Source organism: Pezoporus occidentalis, unplaced genomic scaffold (genome assembly GCF_034315485.1).
Source record: "Pezoporus occidentalis ecotype Australia unplaced genomic scaffold, CSIRO_AGI_Poc_V1 ctg211, whole genome shotgun sequence".
Taxonomy (NCBI): Eukaryota; Metazoa; Chordata; class Aves; order Psittaciformes; family Psittacidae; genus Pezoporus; species Pezoporus occidentalis.
This window is the reverse complement of record NW_026913976.1, coordinates 753,748-772,660: the sequence shown is the minus strand read 5'-3', so window position 1 is coordinate 772,660 and position 18,913 is coordinate 753,748. Positions and strand designations below refer to the sequence as shown.

Below are 18,913 nucleotides of genomic sequence, written 5' to 3'. Positions count from 1 at the left end.
GAGAAAGGGAAGAACATGTAAGAAAAACATGTTATTAGATTCTGTGCTAGTTCCAAGCAGTTCTGAAAACATCATTAAAGATTTTGATTCAGGGTGAAAGTTAAAGGTCTGGCTTTGCATTGGGAAGCACTGTATGCGCTTGCTGTGTATTGAGTAACCACTTTATATAAGAAAGAAGCAGTAGTTAACTAATAATTTCTTAACATTAATGTTGCATTTAAAAATTTTTAAACTATGATTCTATGATTCTATGAAAGTATTTAATAATTTCAGCATGCTAATTGGGCAAGAATGTCGTTCTGGTGTTGGCATTCTCAACTGTTTACTGACTTCAGCATAGTCCATTAATATTTTTATCTTTGACTTGGTATTTGAGCATTTGGGGTTCACTGGAGTAAGTTTTTTCAATCGCTTCTCTCCAAAAAAGAAGCCTTACAAACTCTTTTATGCAAGAAGTTCAGCGATTTCTTTCTTTCCCAATTACCTGTCTCCAGGAGAAGACACTATTAATTCAAAACATTACAGGCTTGTGATGAGATCATGACTTGATAACAATCACATGAGGAAAATGTTATGAGGTGTTATGAAATTATAAGGCTCACATTAATTTTATGGTTGGATTTTCAAAAGAAAAATCTGCTGTTTCACACTTTCTGTATACACTGCAATTCTGTCGCATATATCACTGCCTTCAAGTAGAATAGACATGGTCTCTAAGCATGCAAATATATGCTTCTCTTTCTGCACACCCTCCTAGCATCTGGACCTTGATGCCCAAAGTAATCTGAGTGATAATCAGTTTGAATAGCTTGTCTCTTGGAGACTAAAGACAAGGAGAGTGTGAAAACAGGCAGCTATTAAGTCAGCTATTGAGTACTCATTCTTTCAAGCACCCTCCTAGCCTTATTGTTTCCCTGTTGGAGAAAATTACAGGAATTTCCATTTTCTTTCATTTTCTTTCTTTTCCCTTCATCAAGGAAAACTGGCAGCCTTGAGCTGTAGCAAACCTTCCTTGCAATACCATAATATCAAATACATTGGTATATTCAAAAGACACTTTCAGAAGTAACTTTATGATTAACAAATGCGACAAATGTCTCCTGGTTTCATTCAATGACCTCATGGTTTATTTTAATGACCCTGGAGTTTCCAGAAGGGAAAACACCTAACGGAGCAGAGTTTAGTGTTTGGAAAGTCATTTGCTTGTGCATGCAAGTGTTCTTGAAAAGCATGAGGCTCAAGAGTCTGTATGCAAAAGCTGAAAAACTGATCAATTTTGACGAGTGCAGGGATTAATTCCACTGCCTAAATTTCAGCTTCTACCTTTGAACAAGTGGTCTCTTCTGTATGTCCCTTCTTCCACTGTGTTCTGTTTTTCTGTAAATAGGAGTATTTACATTTGTTTGTACCCCTGCATCTCCCACATAGCTGAGGCCACACATATGTGCTGTGCTTCGTGAGACTCTTTCAAAGACCTTCAGAGTTAAGAAATTATGGGGACTCTGAGTTGCTATGGTATCACACCAAGTAAAGCAGTTTGGCTCTCAGAGGATTTCAGCAGGACTTTGATAGGAAGATGCTCTGGGTTTTGGCACATAGGCCGTGGGAACATATGGCTAAGATTCTGTGTAAACATATTGGATAGCTGCAGATGATGGGTGTTATCCTAACGGAAGAAAGGTTGATTCACAGAAATATAGGGAATGGTTGTACCTGTTGCAAGATGAGCTTTAATCTGTGTAAAGTAGAACCAGACTTGTATCTCTTCATCTTCTTCTGCCTCTCCCCCAGTTACATGCATTTCCACTGCTCCAGTCCTTGTGCCCCTTTGAGATTTTCTAGGTTTTTTGCCTAGGTGCAATAACAGGAGCATTTCATTTGCCCTTTTCCTTTGCACTTCCTCTCTGAGGCTCACCACTACCTTGCAATGTCCCACCCCCATCTATTAGTGTCTGATATTTCTTGTCTTTGTAGGAGGTTCTTCCTTATCCTTTTCTCCCCACCTGCTCACATTAAGTCTGAGAAGTCCTGCCCTCTTTGCCCTTTTTTCTTTGCAGCTTTTATTTTCTTGACACCTCTACTAATACAGTCCAATTTTGATGGGAAGATTTATTTTGAGAGAGATGTCACTGATGGACCCCTCTTTTTCTAGTGGATTGAAAAAAATCTAGCTAATATAACTCTCCTATGTGTACATGTGTACATCTTTGGGCAGTAAACTTTAGGAAGGTTTAGTTATTTTTCATCCTGATTCTATCTTCTCGTGAAAAGTTTGATTTAAAAAAAAAATTAGTATTTAAAGTTTCCATAAAAATTAGTTTCTTGAATGGAGAGGATAGCTGGACATAAGTCATGTCTTATCATTAAATTGCCATTTTATTTTAAAAATATTCAAAGTAAAATTTGAAATATACTTTTAAGCTTATGTTCAATTCTCCCTCGCTATTTTTGTCTCATACACACCAAGTCCTGCAATCTGTTCATTCAAGCTCAATACTGGGTTCAGGGAAAGAAAAACAGTAGTGACACTGAAGTAGTTTTCTTTAGCTTTGGGTTAATATACAATTTTTTTGCCCTGCATGTTTCTAATTTTCAAGTCAAATCCAGGTATTCCTCCAAAAATGAAGAGAGGCTCTCAGAAATTTGAGTGCTTATTTGTCAGCTCGTATACCATTTTTCCTTCTCTTTCCTTTTCCCAGTCAATCTCTCCTAGAAGCAGAAAGTAATTCTTCAGGGGCTACAAACAGCCCTCCTCACACACCTTTTCAGTCAGATGCTCTATGCACTAATTGGAAAACAACAATATGTGAGGATTTCTTCCTTCTCTGTTGAATTCACTACTGCTGTCACAGCAAATCCTACAAACCAGCATGGTGAATAAAAGCTAGTGATTTAGGACCTTTGATTTATGGCCAGGTAAGGATAATGTCTTTTCTACTAGAACCACGCTGTAACACTTTGGTTGTAGAGAATTCAGTATTCGGAGTTAAGGTCACTGTTCTCCTCACTCATGAAATCCTGACATGGCTAAGAAGAGACGAAGATACCTCTTAGAAGGTGAATGCAGAAGAGAATGAGAAACCATCTGGGACTGTGTGCGATTAAATTTAGCAATGGATAGGTAATTTTGTTTCCCTAATTGGCTCAAGTTGTGATGCATGAAGAGTTGCCTCTTAGGTTTGGTACTGGGAGGAGAGGAGGCGAGCTGGCTGGGAAAGTGGGAAGGTTGGTGGAGGTGAGGGTCAGGTGCTGTTGAATGGGAAGTTGCCCTTCCCTTCCCTTGTTTACATCAGTAACATCACTGCAGTGTTTCATAGAAAGTAAGTAAAACTATACAGCCTTATTTTGGGAGGAGATCTGTGTAGTAACAGGGATATGGCAGCTGAGGGTTTCCTGACCTGCTACAGTTGCTGTGAAAAGCCTCTCCTTTTCAAATCTTCCTCTGAACTCCTTAATGAGTGTTGTACAGCTGAGTTCTGTCATGGCAAGCAACCAAAGTGTGCATCCATGTTACCAGTTTAGCTCAGGTCAGTATTGCTTTCCTTGTTAACCAGTGAGCTTGTATCAGAGAGACCAAACTAGAGCTGCTTTGAAACAAACCCGCTGAAAGCATACATGTGGATTTTAGGTCCATGCATGGCTTGTATTTCAGTCTGGTTCACAGATGCACTTAAATTGTGCCACATTATTTGCACGCATTGATCTAGTCTCAGCCACCAACTGTGGACCTCATTGACTCAACATTTGCCTGCCAGACTGAAGATAAATATTGTTTGCAACAGTATAATTGTTTTAGGCAATGGCACCAATTGTGGTGAAATTTCATAATTATGCCTACATCTAATTTTTGCTCTGTGCTAGACAAAGCCCCAGGGTGTTGAGTGCTATCTGCTGTTGGTGCTGCGTTGTAAACCTCTCTCTCAGGCCCCTGTCCTTCAGATATGTCAGGAATTAGCCTGAGCAGCATGCTGTCCTGAGGATGACAACCCAAAGGGGAAGCCTGTTCACTACAAATCCATTCAAGTCAAGATGCAGGAACTGTTGCTGTTTGAGCCTGCATTGCATCCTTGCTGCACCCATTGGGTAGCAATCCCTGAGGCTCCCTGGAATCATGCAGGGTCTGACACACAGAGCAGTCAGTAGTCACTGGGTCATGCTGCGTTAATAGTGGTTTGTTCCTTATAACAGGGTGACCTGAGAGTCATTCTATGTACTTGAAAAAAATGCCACTGTTTTGCTGTAGAACAGATGGCTCCTATGAAACTTGCACCACTAATTACTTTAAAGCTATCTATCTCTCTAGAACCTGTCACAGAAAAATTAACCTATCTATATATTAGGGAGATGTATCAGACAAGGCAAACTGACCCACTAGAAATAACACTGTGTGCTTTCATCTGCAGCCCTCCCTGAGGGGCATACAGAGAGAGGTGGCCTAACCTCACGCAGCTGGTAAGGCCACAGTTAGAAGTGTGGGAGGCATTTTTAATGATAGACTGTTTTCCTGGAGTGTTTTTCCAACAAAATCTCTTACTTTCAGTATCCAAAACTTAATTTCCTTTTGGTACAGCATGGAGGGGATGCCCTGTCCTGCTCTCCTGAGTTATTTTTGCAGAGTGTCCTCCCTCTGTGTAATTTGGTTAGTCATATGACGAAAGCTAATTTAACGGTGAGTTGCAGATGAGGGGGGAGACATAAATGGCTGAGGGGAGGCTCAGGACACCTGAAATGCTGGCACTCAAAGGGAATGACTTTTCTGTGTTTGATTAGGCCATACCAGTCACCAGTGGCCACTTCTATGAGGGGTCTTCACTCTCTGTTGTAGGGTGGTGAGAAATGTTGTCATGACTTTCAGATGCCAAAGGCAACTTCACTATAATCTTCAGCTATCTTTTTCTTTCATTTAGGGGTCAGTGATGACTTACTTTCTTCTCTCTGCCCGAGGGGCTGATGAGGCCTCCCTACCTATCAAAACACTCTTCCTCGGATGCTCCCATTGGACTCAGTCCATTGCCGCTGTGCTAAGAGCTTGTAGCACTATCCCTTTAACAGAAACCTAGGGCTTTGAAGAAAAATTAACTTGTTTGCATAGATAGCTCAAATGAGGACAGTTTGAAAGGGTACCTTGAATACTGGTTTTGGGTAATACACCCTCAGATTTGAGACTTGGATTGGTCAGGGATTGAGAACAAAAGCAGTTCCTTGCTGGCTTACTGGGGTCTGCTGCCAGGGCCTGAACAGGAGGCTCCTGCAGCCACTTCCTTTGCTCATGACTCTGTCTTTGCACCTAGTTTGTAGGCAAAGGGGTTGTGTGCCTACTAGAAGGATCTGGGTGTATGTATCTGTGCACTTAAAGAGAAAGTGAAGTGAGTATGGGAGTGGAGAGGGAAATTATAAATACCTGTTTTTTCCAAGTCCTATCCAAACACTTTCTCAGCAGTCCAAACAAGGAAAAGAGGCAATAAACATGCATTAAACACTGCTTGCCTGAAATGTTTCTGCTTTGTGCCTTATGGGCAACTGGGAGTGTATTGCAGATACAGCGTGGTTCCATCTGTATTACGTGGTGTAAACCAAACATTTTCTCTTGGGAGGAATAGTTAATTTTATTTCACTTGCAAGCTTCTGTTCACTTGTTCGTGTGATCCCTATCCTTTGGTATGATCTCTTTCAGGCAAGAAAAATAGTTTTTCTTAAGTACCTTATTCAAAGGCTTGTCTGTGGAGACAACTCTGTAGTATTAGAGAAACAGTGAAGAATAGTCTCACCTGCAATCACTCCAACCTTACCTTTTCCTAGGTCATGAAATATTTGCCAAAAGTCAAACTTGCTCCAGTACAAATGGAGCTAAGAACATAAGCTTAAGCAAGAATAGCATCTTGGTTAGCAGATAGCCTCTGCAGGTGTTAGTACAGATTCAACAAAACCTTTGTATACGTACTTCACTACAAATGTATTCACAGATTAATGAAGTTGAGAAGGCAGCCCTGGTCATCTAATCAGACATATTGCCTAGATTTTCCCTGTGAGTCTCGTAACGTATTCACAGGTTTTTCATGTCCATTCAGCAAAACACAAAAGAACATGCTCTCTTCAGAAGTGTATGTACATAAATGCTTAACTTCAGGGATGCATTTATCAGCAAAGCACCTATAGTTAGGTGTATTTTGAAATGCCAGTAAGTAATTCTAGGCAATTGTCAGAAGTGTTTGGTTTTTGTGAGTCTGCTTCTGGAGAGAGACAGAGTGCCCCAGGGAACAGTTTTTAGAGTACCTGTTTCTCTCCATTGACCCTGGAAGGGAGCAGAGGTCATAATCTAGGCATCATAATTAGATGCCTAATGGGGATCTGTGTCATTGCCCCCTTTCTCTTGAATATTTTTGTTCATATCTGTAAAATGCAAAGTCTTATGGGTTTAATCCTAGGAGTGCATATGATACTTAGTGTGGCAAGCAAACTAAACAAGCTCTGCCTGTGGTTCCCTCCTGCCCTCCAGCTCCACAACTCTCCTATCCCTATGCTCCCCACATAATTTCTACCATTTCTCCTCCAGTGTTAATGGCCAAAGAAAATAATGAGTTGAAAACTCTTTCTTCTCTGCTTTATATTTCCAATTAATTTCTCTCTAAAGCTTTTTTTGTTTTGTTGTCTTTTCTAAAGAAATGTCTCTTGGGTTTGTCTCTGTTATGGAGCTGCACAATAGTCCAGAATGATGGCTTGGCTTCGCGAGCGAAGATTTGGGAAGGGCTTTACCCACGCTTACTACAAGTGTGATGACCAAGGGCACGTGGGATATGCAAATCTGGTTGGAAAAAAAGCTGCTTAGGCAATCAGGAAGTGTCGGACCATGACTGTCGACTCCTGAGCTAACTGATGTGCTGGTCCGCCCACATGCAACGCTGGATCTGCAGCTTCCCAAGCACCTTGTCACCTGCCGTTTCGACCCTCGCCCGTCCACACAGACAAGTGAGAGTGAGAGTGAGCCCTTCCAGCCTGCACAGTGGATTTGTTAGGTGAGGCGCAGCTTGCGCAGAACTGGCCCCACCCTTCCTTCTCCTATGAGGAAAGCCTGTCTTTGCTAACGAGGATTTGGGAAGATCCTCACCCACACATTCTGAACAAGACTGTCATCTCCTGGGTCAATCACAAGCGACCCATGATGCAATAGCACAACAAGCGTCTAGGCGGGTTCTTAGAGATGTTCAGTCATAAGCCCACAGATGGTAGCCTCATGCCAGTGGCTCCTCAGCCAACCGCATGCACCAGGGGTCTGAACCTGCTGTTCCTCTCGTACCGAGCAGGATTACTATTGCAACAACACATCATCAGTAGGGTAAAACTAACCCGTCTCACGATGGTCTAAACCCACTCACGTTCCCTATTAGTGGGTGAACAATCCAACGCTTGGTGGGTTAAAACTTGAACAGGGGAAGTTTAGGTTGGATATAAGGAGGAAGTTCTTTCCTGTTAGGGTGGTGAGGCACTGGAATAGGTTGCCCAGGGAGGTTGTGAATGCTCCATCCCTGGCAGTGTTCAAGACCAGGTTGGACGAGGCCTTGGGTGATATGATTTAGCGTAAGGTGTCCCTGCCCACGGCAGGGGGGTTGGAACTTGATGATCTTACGGTCCTTTCCAACCCTAATGATTCTATGATTCTATGATAGGAAGAGCCAACATCGAAGGATCAAAAAGTGACATCACTATAAACACCTGGCTGCCACAAGCCAGTTATCCCTGTGGTAACTTTTCTGACACCTCCTGCTTAAAATCCAAAAAGCCAGAAGGATTGTTAGGCCCCTAACACAGGTGTTCAAAGGTGAGCTCAGGGAGGATGGAAACCTCCCGTGGAGCAGAAGGGCAAAAGCTCACTTGATCTTGATTTTCAGTCCAGAATAGTATTTGCGAAATGCCATAAACATCATTTGACAGAGGTAGTTTTTTGGTGTTTCTGCCAGAGTAGAGTTTCTGGGACATGGCTGAGAAACTGGAGGGAATTCAAAGGAGAGCTGTACGTAAGATCAACACTTGCTTAGGAGTGTTGGAGTACAAAACTTCCAAAGGAGAGCTAGAAGGATGGAGTGTGTTCAGCCTGAAAGCAAAAACATGGGTGAAGGTGTGTAGGTGAGGAAAAGGCATAGCTGCTACCTATTCATAAGTTAAAAAGATTTTACAAAGAATGCAGTGTGCTAGTTCACATTACTCAGTGAAGGCAGGGCAAGGAACAGAAAGCCTCAATTACAGCAGAGGAAGTGTAGCTTAAACTTTAGGAAAAGCTTGGCAGCTTTGCAGTTATTGGTAGTACAAGCCATTGAATCTTTCTGGATCTGATGTGCAAGGTGAGACACAATGCCCTGTGTGGCAGAGCTGAAGAAAGGATATTACAGTCCATCCTACACAGATGGGGAATGGACTAGCAAGTCCTACAAAGTGGTGTGTTAGCTGACATGAGGATGATGTATTGCTCACCGAGAGACTGATTTGTCAGGAGATCAGCAGGGAAACAGAGGAAGCCAAACAGGAACTAAGGGTACAGATTGTGACTCATCTTTGTGGTCCCACTTGATTAGAGAGTGACTCCCTTTAGAGCTGTGGATGGTTCCAAATAGTACTGAGCTGGGCATGGAAGAGAGAAAAGAGAGACAGCTGTGAGGAGTAAGACTGCCAAGAGAGAAGGTTTGGGATTGTCAAAGGCCCCACAGGCTGCATCCATGCCATCACTTTAATTTGAGGTTTGAGTCTGCACTCAGACAATCCAGGCTGGCTGCCTGCTGGCCCAGTCTTTCACTCCAGTCCGGGATAAGCCTGCTTGATTCTTGGGCAGCAGTGTCTGGGAACAGTGAGGGATGTACTGGCTTACAGCAAGAAGCTCTCCATGAAACACTCACTGTAGATGCAACTAGCTCAGCCCTGGATGCAGAAAACTGCAAAACACAGCAAGGCACAGCTAGCTAAGATACATGGAGATAGCTTAAGCACAAGTTCACCTTTGCAAAGGAGTATGTGTTCCCTAGTCACTTTGGTGTATTCTTGCCTCCCCCAGTAGACAGAAGAATGGAAGAAGGATATCTTTGCAGAGAAGACAGGTAAATGTAAGGATGTTGGACTGAAAAGGTGAGCTAGAGGAGAAATAACTAAAATAACTCCAAAAGCTAGAAAATAGAGTGAAACAGGGTTAAACACATTAAAGAGGGGTTATAATAGTTTGGAAAAAAGATATGGTTGGCAATAGGAAAAAATGTAGGCAAGAAAGAGGACAAAGTGGAAACATTTTTTAAGAGGTGAAGGAAATGAGATTTAGGTAATACACTGGATGTAGTCATGCTAAGCATATGGAGCATGGTGATGAATATGGCCCCATGGTTAGACAGCAGAAGAAAATGTTCTGTATAGACTTAACAATGTCCTTGTAAGAGGTGAACTTGAGCATTGCTGTCAGGGATTTTTAGGAGAATAATGATTTTGTTTTGAACAATAGAAAGGTCTAATTTAAAATTGCTATGCAATAGGTAGAAATTGCATCAGTGTATGAAAACTGAAGAAGTCATCTAGGATTATTACAGTGTCTTTCTGCCTGTTTTCTAGCCTTTCTTTTCAGTTCCTATTCCAAAATTAAGCGTCGGGTCAATCTTTTTTTCCTTAGCAATTGCATCAGCCATAGGAATGTATCACGTGGTAATGAAAGACTATGAATAATGCAGAACAGAATTTTGAATCATTTAAAAAGCAGAAGCTTTACATTTCATTGCTAACCTGTTCCCATATAACATGAAATCTACAAAAATCACATTGCAATTTCTGGGGAAAAAAAACCCAGACAACACAAACAACCACATTTCAAGTAGTTGAGACTATTCTTGCATTCATTTCATTCTGTTCAAAGATATTTCAAACTTGGAGTTTTCAAAACTGTGTTTGATATTTCATGAAAATATCAGAAGATGATTAAATGCTGGCTAGGTACTACCTAAACATGAAACACTCTACATATTCCTGAAATTACTGTAGCCATGAAATGTGATCACCTTTGCCTCTAAGGTTGGTGGAACATATAATGTTTGGTTAACCACAATTGACTGTATTAGGAAATTAACATGATCTCCTATCATTATCATGCATATATATGCCACCATCATTGCTCATTAGTGTGGATTTTTGGCTCTGTAACATCAGCATGACTAGAAAACAGCTTTTGACGGTGCCTAAGCCAAAAAGCTTAGCAACAAAAACACAAAGAGAAAAGCCAGTGCAATGTATTATTTTTTTTTTTTTTTGTCCCTAGTGATAAGAGCAGGAGAGAGGAGTTTTGAAATTTATTACCCAGTTTAGTCACTGGTCAATGAGTGGTCTTTCAAGGGGGACTTTATCCTTTCCTCACTGAAGGTTCATGCCTTATTTTCCTCATCAGTGAACTGACAGAAACAAGACCAAACCGTTTTGCAGCTGAGGTTGTGAGTGACCGAACAATGCAGTATTTCTAAAGCACAGTGAGAACCTCAAGCAAGAAATTTCTAAAGAGAAGGCAGATGTGATGCTGATCATCTCGCACACAGGCATCATGATTAATGAGTCTCAGGCAGCTGTTCAGGGCAGTGAAGCCTCTGCATATGATGGCATTACTATGCATTTGCATTGCTCTGACTGCAGTATTAGCACCCACATTCCACAGGGGGTATCAGGGCTGTGCCCTCCAGGGGTGGTTGGGGGTATCCTACCATTCAGTTCCCGCCCTGTTGATCTCTTCCCACCAGCACTCTGTCGGCTCACCGAGGCTCTGGGCCGCTGGCATGCAGGCATAGTTCCACAGTCTGTCGGAGCCTTCCTTCTTGTTGAAAACACTCCTGATGGCCACAATCACCTGCCCATGTGGGCACTGGAAATTGAAACCCTGCCGGTACACATTGACCCATTCATCATTATCTCCATAGTTATAGGGGCCATAGTAATAGTCACCATATTGGCCCCATGCCACAGTCACCAGAGGCAGGAACACACAGAGAAGGACGAGGTCCATCCTGAGGATGTTCCTGGCTTAGAAATGCCCTGCTGGTTTGTTGGGCTGTCCCTTTTATATTGCCTCTAACATTTGGCTTCCAGATGTTATGTTTCCAGATCCAAGTGCAATGTGTCATTGCTTAGCAAACCTTCTCTGACACAGACACATCCAATTACTTCTTAAGGTGGAATTTTTGCAAATGCAGTAAGTCTGCAGGCTGCAGGCCTGCACTCTTCCCACTATCCCAAGCCATCTGTAATCCCTGCAGAGCTACTGTGTAGACCAAAATATGCATTGTAGTACAACTATCACAGACATCCCACTTTGAATCTCAAGAGAGCAGTTAAGTTTCAAAACAACTTTATTTAAAATTAAAGCTCTGTCTGAATTTGCCACTTTCCATCATTAGTAACATGCAACAAAATGTGTGTGTCCCCACCCTCTTTTCCCTAAATATAGTGACATGATTCTGTCAGTTCCTAGAAAGCAGGGAGTTGGGTAAGATGTGGGATTCATTGCTCCTGGTGTAAAAAATCCTTTAGACGTTTTGGTTTGGTTTGGTTGGAGGCTGGGTGGAGCTTGAATGACTGAGAGTCTAGTTCAGCATGGAAACAGCTCACCCTGAGAAGTGGGGATCAGCTTATTCCATGCAGAATTGATTTTACTACAACTGTGTGGGCACTGTAAAACTGTGGACTGGGCAGATGTTTTAATGTGAGGATAAAGCACATAAGCAAGTTACAATGAGATAAACTTCATGTGTCACCGCAGCATACTGGAATCTCTGAGCTTAAAACTACCTTGCATTTATCATGGGCTAGAAACATGGGGCTGAGGAACTGCTGTGCTGCAGATTCAAAAACTGACTTGTCACTTGGAAATGTGTTTATATGTCACATCCCACATAATTTCTTTATCAGGAACCTACCCTGCTCAGGAGATTGTGGAATGGTGTGCTTTACTTAACTGTGTACTTGACCCATAGAAAACTGTCGGACTTGAGCATGTTTTAATAAGTAAGAAAGTCCAAAGTCAATCTAACATAGATCTAACATATGCATATGTTGCCCGTGCTGTGTTACTAGTGAAATGTGTGACCCTGGGAGCAGCTCCAGATTCAGATCTTCTCTTCCAGTAAAACTACCACAAAGGATCCAAGGGGTGTTTCTTGCTGCAAGTTTCTCCTCCACTCTTTTCACTACTTTTCTTCCTCATTTGGGCCATGCACTGAAAAAAACGTGTATAAGCTTTTACTCCGTTGCTGATACCATCAGAAAGATCTATGATGGGTAGCAGTGGCCTCGCTTTTCCCTAGGGACCTCCAAACCCATCATGCCAGGTCATTTCTTGCAGGAGCATAAGCATCCCAGGAGGTAGGTAACTTTACGAACCAGCCCCAGATCTCAAAAGCTGTCTTCATCCTTATTAACCTCACTTGCAGATGCTGCAGCCTCAGATGCCTGGGGAAAAGAGCTATTGAGACAGTACAGAACAGCCCTTTCCTTGGAGCTGCCATCCTCTAGATCTTAGGTAACACTAGGAGACACAGGTAGCCAAGTCTAAAGAGAGAAGAAATTTAAGATTAAAAACCCCATAGTTATTTGATGGACAACAGCCTGCAGAATTGAACTGCACAATCTCACATGAGCTTTTAAGCTAAATAATGTATATTTTTTCCCCTCTTACTTAGACACAGTCACATCTGGGAGTACTGCACACTGCCGTGTATGCCTGAGAGGCATTATGGAAGGTGTTTAGCAGGAACATGTTATCATATATATATAATCCTCATTTCACATAGCCCTCTATAAGCACCATTCCTTGGAAGGAAGTCCTTACATAGCCCAGTGGTAAAGATGGGGATGAGAAGGGGTAAGTGCTCTATGGAGACTAGGGCATAGTCTTCTTTTGCCTACCTTTGCACATGTGTGTGGAGTTTCAAGATGTCTATTGTCATTTCCTACATACAGTCTGCCCTTCCTGATCCCAGTTAGTGGATAGGGTGGCACTTCCATGATGCACTGTGATCACAAAGTTGCTTGACTGGGCAAAAAGACTGTGTAGGGAAGATACTGAACACGAGAGATATGGAACTACAGCTCCTTGTAGCAGCTGTGGCAATGTAGACATGTCCTGACCAGGGGCTGCCTGAAAATCTATAGTTCTGTGTTTCAGGATCCAGTGCTTTCTGGGAACTTTTAAGATTAAATTTCATGCATCATTCTTATACTGAATAAAACCAGAAGAGAGCAGAGTTTCTTACAGGAGGGACATGATGGTTTTTAGTCACTTTGGAGAAGGATGGTATTTGTGAGTGGGAGGAACTGTGATTTGAAAATTCCTGTAGGGGTTAAAAAAGAGAATAGTGTGTATACATGAATTTTGTTTCTGAGTAATGCTCATTCAGCTCTGCAACCCACAGCTGTTTGGTTCACGGAGCAAAGCTGAGGCTGTGTGCAACTTGTTTCGCTAACATTTCACACTATCGCTCCAGCCCAGATAATTCCACAGTGCTGAGAGTTCCGCAGTGCTGAGAGTTGCAATTTTAGCTGTGTTTCCATTGACTCACTGGCATGTTAACTGCTGTGCCTTATCTGTTCTGGCCGGTGAATCGAACACAACAGTTCAAAAGCCACTGGCTAGAAGAGCTGCAAACTAATCTGCAGCTTGGTGACTTTGCTTGACTTTAGTCACTAGGAGAAAACTCAACAATATTTAAAAATCAGTCCCTCTCTGAAATTACTTGCCCTTTAATTTGACTTTAAAAACATTCACTGCATGCCTTACACATCCAATCTCTGGAAAATCAGGAAGTCTCAATCAAGTAGTAAATATGCGGTGCTAAGACAAACATTTTGTTATCAGTTCCTTGCTGTGGAATCTATATTGGCTGGTAATTTTTGTCACTGTTAGTTCTTAGAAATACTACATTTAATCCACACAAACAAATATTTAATTTCTGTCTTGCACAATGATGGTAGATGAAGGTGATTATTCTCGATATGCCCCCTCCCTGGCCTCACTTCAAAGTTAGCTCTGCTTTTTTGGACTGGAGCCCTTAAGAAGGTTGTCCTTTCCAACCTGAATCATTCTGTTTCTCTTCTGCTGCTGATACAAGATACAGCATTACTTACAGCTGCAGGTGTTACTAATGCTTTGGGGCCATCAGGAGAAATGCTATATTCTCTTATCATGCCATGTTACAACCACGAAATGTAGGAGATTGCAGTGCATTTAACTAAAACCACAGATGCAGTAGTACCATTCAAATGAATAGCAGTCACCAGCTTAATGAGCTTTATTTTAGCACCCAAGCTGTGTACTGAAATAGGAGAAAGAGCAGAAAAGCTGCATTTGTTGTTTGGCAAACACAGAGACACTAAACATGCAATGAGAATAGCAAGGGTTCAGACTTGGTCAGGTGACAGGTACAACTAGACCTGTGTCTACAGAACTGGGTTGGTTGCATGAAAGTAGTGTCATCTTGTTTTATCGGAGCAACTGTGCTGCTGACGTTCCTGCATCTGCCAAGGCCTGATTCATGGGCAACCAGTTTATTACCCCACTCTGAGGACACAAGGGGCATATAAGGGTGTTATCTCACAGCACTGCATCCTTTAGATGCACAAGAGTGATTCCATCCCGTATTACTCAGGACTACAGCCAGATGTGAAGCTTTGCATTTTGTGCTGGTGAACCTCCTGAGCCCTGAAGTCCCATGCTAAACAGGCGTGGCAGAAGCCGTGAGAGTAGCAGCAACAATATACATCTGCTTCCAAGCTAAATCAACCATACTGTGGCATTTCACAGTGAGAAGAAAGTGTTTTTCATGTCAGCTGACTGCATCACTGAGGTTGCACAGTTTGAATGCATTTTCCTTATTTTATTGCACACTGCCTCAGAGTGATGCTGGCAGTTCTGATAAAGCAAGATGGCTTGGATGAGTCAGGGGGGCTGCATGATCTGTGAGTGTAAACTGAATTCCATCACTGATTACTTTTCTGTGCCATCTTTGCAGCATGACTTTTCTTTTCTTTTTCAATAAGCTTCCTGCATTGTCAGGTTTTTCAAAAGTGTGATGACTTGGAGTGTCTTCAGTGTGTTTTTGAAATGAGGCTACAGAAACCTTGGTAATATGGAGAAGGACGAAGCTGCTAGAAAGCTGTGCTCCACAATGGACAAAGATACACCTTTGTCAACTTTTTAGCTCAAAGCTGTTACCTTCTTGCAGAGTAATGTATATGGTGAAGGCTGGAGTTCTTTTGTCAGGGCTTTCTATCATTAATGATACTTTCCTATCACCCTTCACTTGACGTACTTTGATTAATTTCAATCTCCTTATTGAAAAGTAGGAGATTGTAGGTCCAGTGATCTGCCTAATGTCCACCAGTACCTTAGATCTAGGAATGGATTTTAAACTACATCAGACTATCAACGTCAGATGCCAGCCCTGGGAAAGATATCTTTTCACAACCCCTTCTTCCTGCTGCTTCCCTTCCCTACAGAGGCACTGGTTCAGCTTCTACTTCATGTAGCACTTTTTTTGAAAAAGAGAAGCTACTAGTTAAGAGCCTGTGATACTAGAGGATACTGCAGAGCTGTTTTTCTTTGGAAGTAGCTATAGAAAATTCTGATAGGATACCACCTGGAAAAAAAAGCATGAGCCACAGTGCAATTTTTCCAAGGTTATCATAAGCCTTTGGATTACTTCTATAATTGATTTCTGGTGGCATGTGTAGTATTAAATCGTGGGTTAAGTAATAGAAGCAAGCAGGAAATGCAAAACTTAACTCATAAAATCTCTGAGGAAAGGGTAAAGAAGCTGCACTGAAGCATTAGTAAAGAAAGAACTGAAACAAATTTTCCAGGTGTGGGAAATGGGCTAGGTGCCATCATCAATTATTTTGAAAATGTAGTTTTCAAGTAATCAGTGAGCAACTGTTTTATAGATTGATCACCATTCCTAGATTACCCCAAAGACTGGGTTGTGACTGTCACTTCTGTGACAGTCACAAACCTTTGTGACAAACCTTTCTTGGGTAGGGAAAAGTTCGAGAGTGGACAAGAGTTAAATCGTGCAAAAGGACATGTTATTGATTGCTGCTTTTGTGCAGGCATCCTAGAATGTGTATAGAGAAGATTCTGCCATTAAACAATCCAGGAGCCTGTTGTCATTATTACTGACGTCCACAGATCTCTTCCCAGAAATAATTTCAAATATGGGATATTTAACCAGTTCTGCTACGGCCATTCCACAACTCTGGGCAAGAGGAGCTTTGTAAATAGACCATTACGTACATGTTGTAAGAAGTCATGCACAGCCTATGAACAGAAAAGAATGCATTTTTTGTTCAGGTCCACTAGTAGAGAATAAGTTTGAAGATTGCTACTAATAAAAGTTGCCCTGTACTAGTGACTCTTCCCATTTGTGCTAATAAAGTCATTCCCTAAAGTTGCCAATTACAGAGCTGTTGCAATTACAGTGACTCTTTCAGGATCATTACGATAAGGAAAAGCCAATTTGATGAGTGTTTGCCATTATAGTTTCAAATGTCGGGGCAGGACATGATATTTTTCCAATTACATGTGTCTGTTGAAAGCTAGATGTTTTTTCCTAGTACTCTTTGCTAAAAAGGTCTTTTCTTATTGCCATAGCTGTTATTGTTGTTACCTCTATTTCTTTCAGCATGTATACTTAAAATCCATGACAGGCCTCCAGATACAGTTCTGTATTAAGCCCAGACAGTCAGGGTGCAGTGTTTGAAGGTGAAGCTGCCAAAAGAAAAGAAATAAGCCTTGATGCTGCAGGAAATTCAGGTGGCATTGATTCAGAAGAGAGCCAGATGCTTCAGGCTGAGTCAGTGCTGAATCCCCTCACAGATTCAGCAGACAGCATTTTCCCGGGACCTTTTCATACATGAGCTGAATAACTGTATAGCCCTACTCATCAAGGATATCCTCATCTGTTTTAATGTGATAGCTTTGTATTTAGTCTTTGGGCTAAATTCAAGCTTGGCTGTCTCTGTGCCATGTAGAAGTTGGTGGTTCCTATTTGATATGGTTGGAGAGCTTTCTTGGAAGAGCAGTCAGCAGCAGAGGCAGAAATGTTCTAAGACTTTATATGACCCCTTCAGGAAGAGAGTTCTTCTCCAGTGGGCTTGTTGGACATTTGAGTGAAATTGATTCTAAACCTAATATATAAGGAGGTTTGAGTACATCTATGAAAAATTACCTTCTCCCTCTCTCAACTTATTTGAAGTTTGGCCTCAAAATGTGTAGCTTGAGCTGATTCTTGAAACATTGAGAAAGTCTGTTGTGATAAAATGGGTAGGAAAAATGTTAAATTCTAGTGTAGAAGAAGGTAGGAAAAAACCCCTATCAAAATATTTTTGAGTATTTTCTTCATAATCTGAGAAGAGATATGAAAGACGTGCAAGTCCTATTTTGTTATTTTGAAAGTCGCACACAAAGCTCGTTTCTGTATATGGCTCAGTTACCTTTTCTTTCCATTAATCCATAGGAAAACCTTTAGTAAAGGCCACAGCAGATAGCTGTAGCATTTTCAAACTCTGTGATCGTGGGGCTTAATATGAGCCACCCTTTTCCAGGGGGGTGAATGTAGCCATCAACTGAACAGCCGTAAGAGGTCAGTCAGCTTGTCATGGAAACCAGACATTGTGGCTAGTGAGCAGGTTTCTCCTTCAGAGAATTTTGGTATCATTAGAAAGTTCTCACATGGGTTTCTGTAGCATAGACCACGACCTACAGATCATAACATCACTGCGAAATGCTGGAGGGAAAATCTGAACTAATCACTCATAATAACTCTGGACAGACCCACAGGGTAAGTCTGAGGTCAGGGCTGAATTGATCTTTGATGTGAGAATGGCAGTAGCTGTAATTCTCTTGCTGGTCATGGGAATGGGTCTGAGCCAAAACCAGTTTTCTCTGAACTATGTAAGTGGGAGAAGGGATGAGAATGTGACTTGGGAGTGTCTCAGTTTTATGTGCAAAGAACTCCATCTCTGTGTGATCATTCAGGCCAGCGCAAAGCAAATGCTGAGTAGGAACACTCAAGTAATGGTTTATATAGATTTTGTACTTGCTTTCTGCAGGCTTCTTCATGTCTAAATAAAATCTTAAGAGCTCAGCTTTACAGCTTTAACAGTTCTTACATTAACAGTCACTAAAGTTGGGTGATACCTGGCAGCCCTTGTTATGTGAGAAATGAAAAGAGATGCTTAGTTGCTCCCTTTTGGCCATATGGTTTGTGAATTTGGAGAGCTGGGTGACAATGTAGCCATTGAAACCCAGCTTCCAGCCCAGCTCCTGGTGCCCTCCATCCATTTGCATTCTAGTCATGAGAATGATTTATCTTTTCTTTGCTTTTCTGGTGCTGAGCATGGGGGGGGGGGGGGGGGCGAAGGAGGGAGGAGGGAGGAGGGGAAGTGAAAAATCTGGTGCAGAAGCTTTTGTGTCCTGTCACTATAATTCATTGTGATCTGACCCCCTGGATTTTCAGCCTCCCTCACCCATCCACCACTCCTTATGTGACCGTCACCTCACATTATTGTAATTAGCAAGTGCTGCCCCCAGAGATCTGACAGTGGAAGTGAAAAATCTGAGGAGCTCTCTGCCAATTTAAAATTAACAAATTAACCCTCTCACTGCAGGACAGATTGACCTGCTCCAGAGGTAGCTCCTTGGCATTTGCAATAGGACAATGCTCCTGCTGTTATAATGCAGCTCCCTTGTCTCACCCTGCTTTGTCCTCCTTGTGCCCTCCCAGGGCTGCTTCACCCTCCTTCCTCCCAACATGCCACCACTTTTTGATGGCTTTGAGAAGTGAGGCTGCTCGTGAGGGCACTCAAGCCGGCAGTCCCAGGGTCCATGTGTGTGGATGATAAGTGTGGCTTTCCA

At 42.1% G+C, this 18,913-nt stretch overlaps 1 protein-coding gene across 1 annotated transcript in view; it reads right to left on the bottom strand.

The window, feature by feature from the left end:
• DPT (dermatopontin) overlaps positions 1 to 11,065 on the bottom strand; it is a 28,600-nt gene extending 17,535 nt beyond the window's left edge. Inside the window, exon 1 of the mRNA XM_062619494.1 lies at positions 10,713 to 11,065. Within this exon, the coding sequence (XP_062475478.1) occupies positions 10,713 to 11,011 (299 nt within the window). The 5' untranslated portion in view covers positions 11,012 to 11,065. The remainder of the gene's footprint in view (positions 1 to 10,712) is intronic.
• Positions 11,066 to 18,913: the final 7,848 nt, after the last annotated feature.